Here is a 2903-nt window from a genome sequence, read left to right on the forward strand (position 1 = left end):
CCTTGGGGTTTGCTCAAAGTAAATGTGACGCTTCTCTATTCACCTTTCATCAGGGTTCACAGGTTGCTTATCTTCTCTTATATGTGGATGATATTTTGCTGGTCACCTCTTCAGACGCACTTCGTGGTACTCTAATGTCTCATCTCGCTAAGGAATTTGCCATGAAAGATCTCGGTCCTCTCAGCTTCTTCCTTGGTATCTCCATTACGCGTCACAAGAACTCCATGTTTCTCTCTCAACAGGCATATGCTCAGGAAAATTTTCAGCGAGCCGGCATGACATCTTGCAACCTAATAGTTGTAGGGCGGGTATGGGCTGGGCCAACTGTAAGGAGATCGTCCTTTGCAAGAACCGTGCCGTCCGCGACAACGACCATAGGACCTACCACGACCGCGACCACGGTCTGCCGAAGAAGTGGAGTCCGCGGCTGGAGAAGAAGAGGCTGGGCGGGTGGATGTCTGAAGAGCTGTACCCGCGACTTTGGCAGCGTGAAGAGCTTGTTCCTGTTTGTGCAACTCAACAATGCAGAGTTTGGAGCGGGCAGTGGCGAATGGCGACAGTGGGTCTTGGCTTTGGAGCATGGTCCCAATGCCTTCATACTGTTCGGTGAGACCGGCAATGAGTTGTAGAACGAGAGCATCATTGTCAACGGGGTGGCCCACGCTGGCTAACTGATCGGATATCACCTTTAATTCTTGACAATATGCAGACACATTAGCAAAGTTCTCGAGACGGGTAGTATTGAACCGATGGTGAAGTTGGAGAGCACGGGAACTCTTGTTGTCTTGGAACAAGTTCTCGAGGGTAGTCCATGCTTGGTGTGCGGTAGTACCAGGTTTGATGATAGTGTGAACGAGATCCTGAGAGTTGGTTCTATAAATCCATTGGAGGACAATGGAATCTAGGCGCTCCCAGACTTCGTTGGCAATGGATGTTTCTGTTGTTTTATCTTTGTCTTTGTCGGTGGATGGGTTGGCGGCAGGTGGTGAGCGGGGTAGGAGATGATCATAGACCTGGAAGGCCTTGCAATGTAGTTTAAATAGTTCCGACCATGTAGACCAATGGCCGGTTTCTATCTCAAGTGTGACGGGGATGGAGGTTTTGATATTGGAGACCGTGACGGCCGGATGGAGTTTGGTTTCCATGGGAGAAGGTTTAGGAGAAGGGAAGAGAGGGTGGAGGATGACAGCCGAGATCGAAGCAAGACGAGGGGGAACTCGGCGGCTGAGAAGAGGAATTAGGGTTGTTCCTGGTCTCTGATACCATGAAACAATAGGATCCTTGATCCTTCACCCTCTTAGGGTTTCCATATATAGAAAACTACAATCCCATAATTTAGGGATAAATACAATGAATATGGAAACAATAATAAATACAAGATAATCTATACAAATATATTATCTATTATCACTGATTTGGACCTCTTGAAGGTGAATTCCACTCGTTTTGCTTAGGCAAACTGTTGTGGAAGCATCATTTATCGAGATTGGTTCAGGATCTAAAGGATTTCACACTTTTCAACTTAGTTATGAAAGATTTCAACACTTTTTCAACTTCTTTTGAACTCTTCTTTAGTTTTTACACAATATTGATGGAATCTGGACTCAATCAGACTCTCGACTCATTCCTTAGTCGAAAGCCGGCTTGAAAACTGATTTCCACCAAAGAGATGGACCGATTAACGGGTCAAACATGAAACTTCATCAAGAACAACACGTCTGTCCGAATGGGCTGGCCCATCCGGCCGAATGAACTAGACTTGGTGTTTTTTTCATTGTTTGACACGTCGTCACCGCGTCTCCGTTAACTCAAAACTTTTACTTACAAAATTTTATAAAAACATTAAACACAGATCGTCCGCCCGAATGGCCATCCATCCGGATGACCATCCGACCGGATGACCTAGCCATTATAATTTCCATTGTTTAAACGCTTTTAACCTAACTTCAAATTTTAACAGTTCACAAATAACCACAGCCTATTCGAATAACCATCCATTCGAATGGCCATCCGCCCGGATGACCATCCGTCTGGATGACCATCCGCCTGGATAACCATCCGTCCGGATGGGACCCATCCGTTCGGATAGATTGTGAACACTTAACCCGTTCGACATTCTGTTAATAACCGTTCAGCCCTGAGGAAGACTTATGCTTCTGTTTCCGTGCGCAAGCTGACCAACGCGCTCCCTTCAATCCAATCCAGCTTGTGTTTACTTGATAAACACACACTGTGAGTATACTTTGTGACAACTTTGTTCTGTAATCGATGTACAATGTAAAACAATGATGATTATCAATAAAACAATGTGCTTTGGTGTTATTATATGTGCTTTGGTGTTATTATATGTGTTTTGGTTCTATTATGTATGTATTTATGTTTGAGGATTTTTCAATTTGATTCAATTCCGATTTCAAGCTTTAAATCGCTTTCCGGAAGGTTATACGCAAACTGATGCACAAACGTAATCAGTTTAATGCGATAAACGCTCCGAAATAGTGACATAGGCTTAACATACCTTAAATAACCTCCACATAACTTAGAAATAAGTTTTGGATGGTTTGGTGTGTTGAAATCAAGTTTGTTCGATCGTAGGGACTATTTGTGTCAAACTGCGAAACTATACCGATTTGTATAGTAATGAACATTCTGGAACTTGATCATAAGTTAAACATACCCTAAATATCCTTTACATAGCTTAGAAATAGGCTTTGAGGGGTTCGGTATGCTAAAATAAACTTTATTGATCAATAAGGACTAAAAGCGTCAAAAAGTGCACAAGTTTGCATTTTCGCGCATATCTTATGTTCTGAATATTTCTAGACATCCAAAAATTTATGTAAGCATTAAAATATTTTATTTTAGTGTTTGGCATAAGAAAAATCCATTCATCGCTTAATTTG

At 42.7% G+C, this 2903-nt stretch overlaps 1 protein-coding gene across 1 annotated transcript; it reads right to left on the reverse strand.

Annotated features, from left to right (window-relative positions):
- Positions 1 to 290: 290 nt before the first annotated feature.
- LOC110876086 lies at positions 291 to 1145 on the reverse strand. The gene has a single exon (XM_022124266.1). The coding sequence runs from the start codon at positions 1143 to 1145 to the stop codon at positions 291 to 293; it is 855 nt and encodes a 284-aa protein (XP_021979958.1).
- Between the last annotated feature and the right edge of the window lie 1758 nt (positions 1146 to 2903).

The sequence above is a fragment of the Helianthus annuus genome, chromosome 6 (genome assembly GCF_002127325.2).
Source record: "Helianthus annuus cultivar XRQ/B chromosome 6, HanXRQr2.0-SUNRISE, whole genome shotgun sequence".
Taxonomy (NCBI): domain Eukaryota; kingdom Viridiplantae; phylum Streptophyta; class Magnoliopsida; order Asterales; family Asteraceae; genus Helianthus; species Helianthus annuus.

What these genes read in the sequence shown, in the direction of transcription:
- LOC110876086 (XM_022124266.1), bottom strand. Translation starts at nt 1,145, where the DNA reads ATGGAAACCAAACTCCATCCGGCCGTCACGGTCTCCAATATCAAAACC.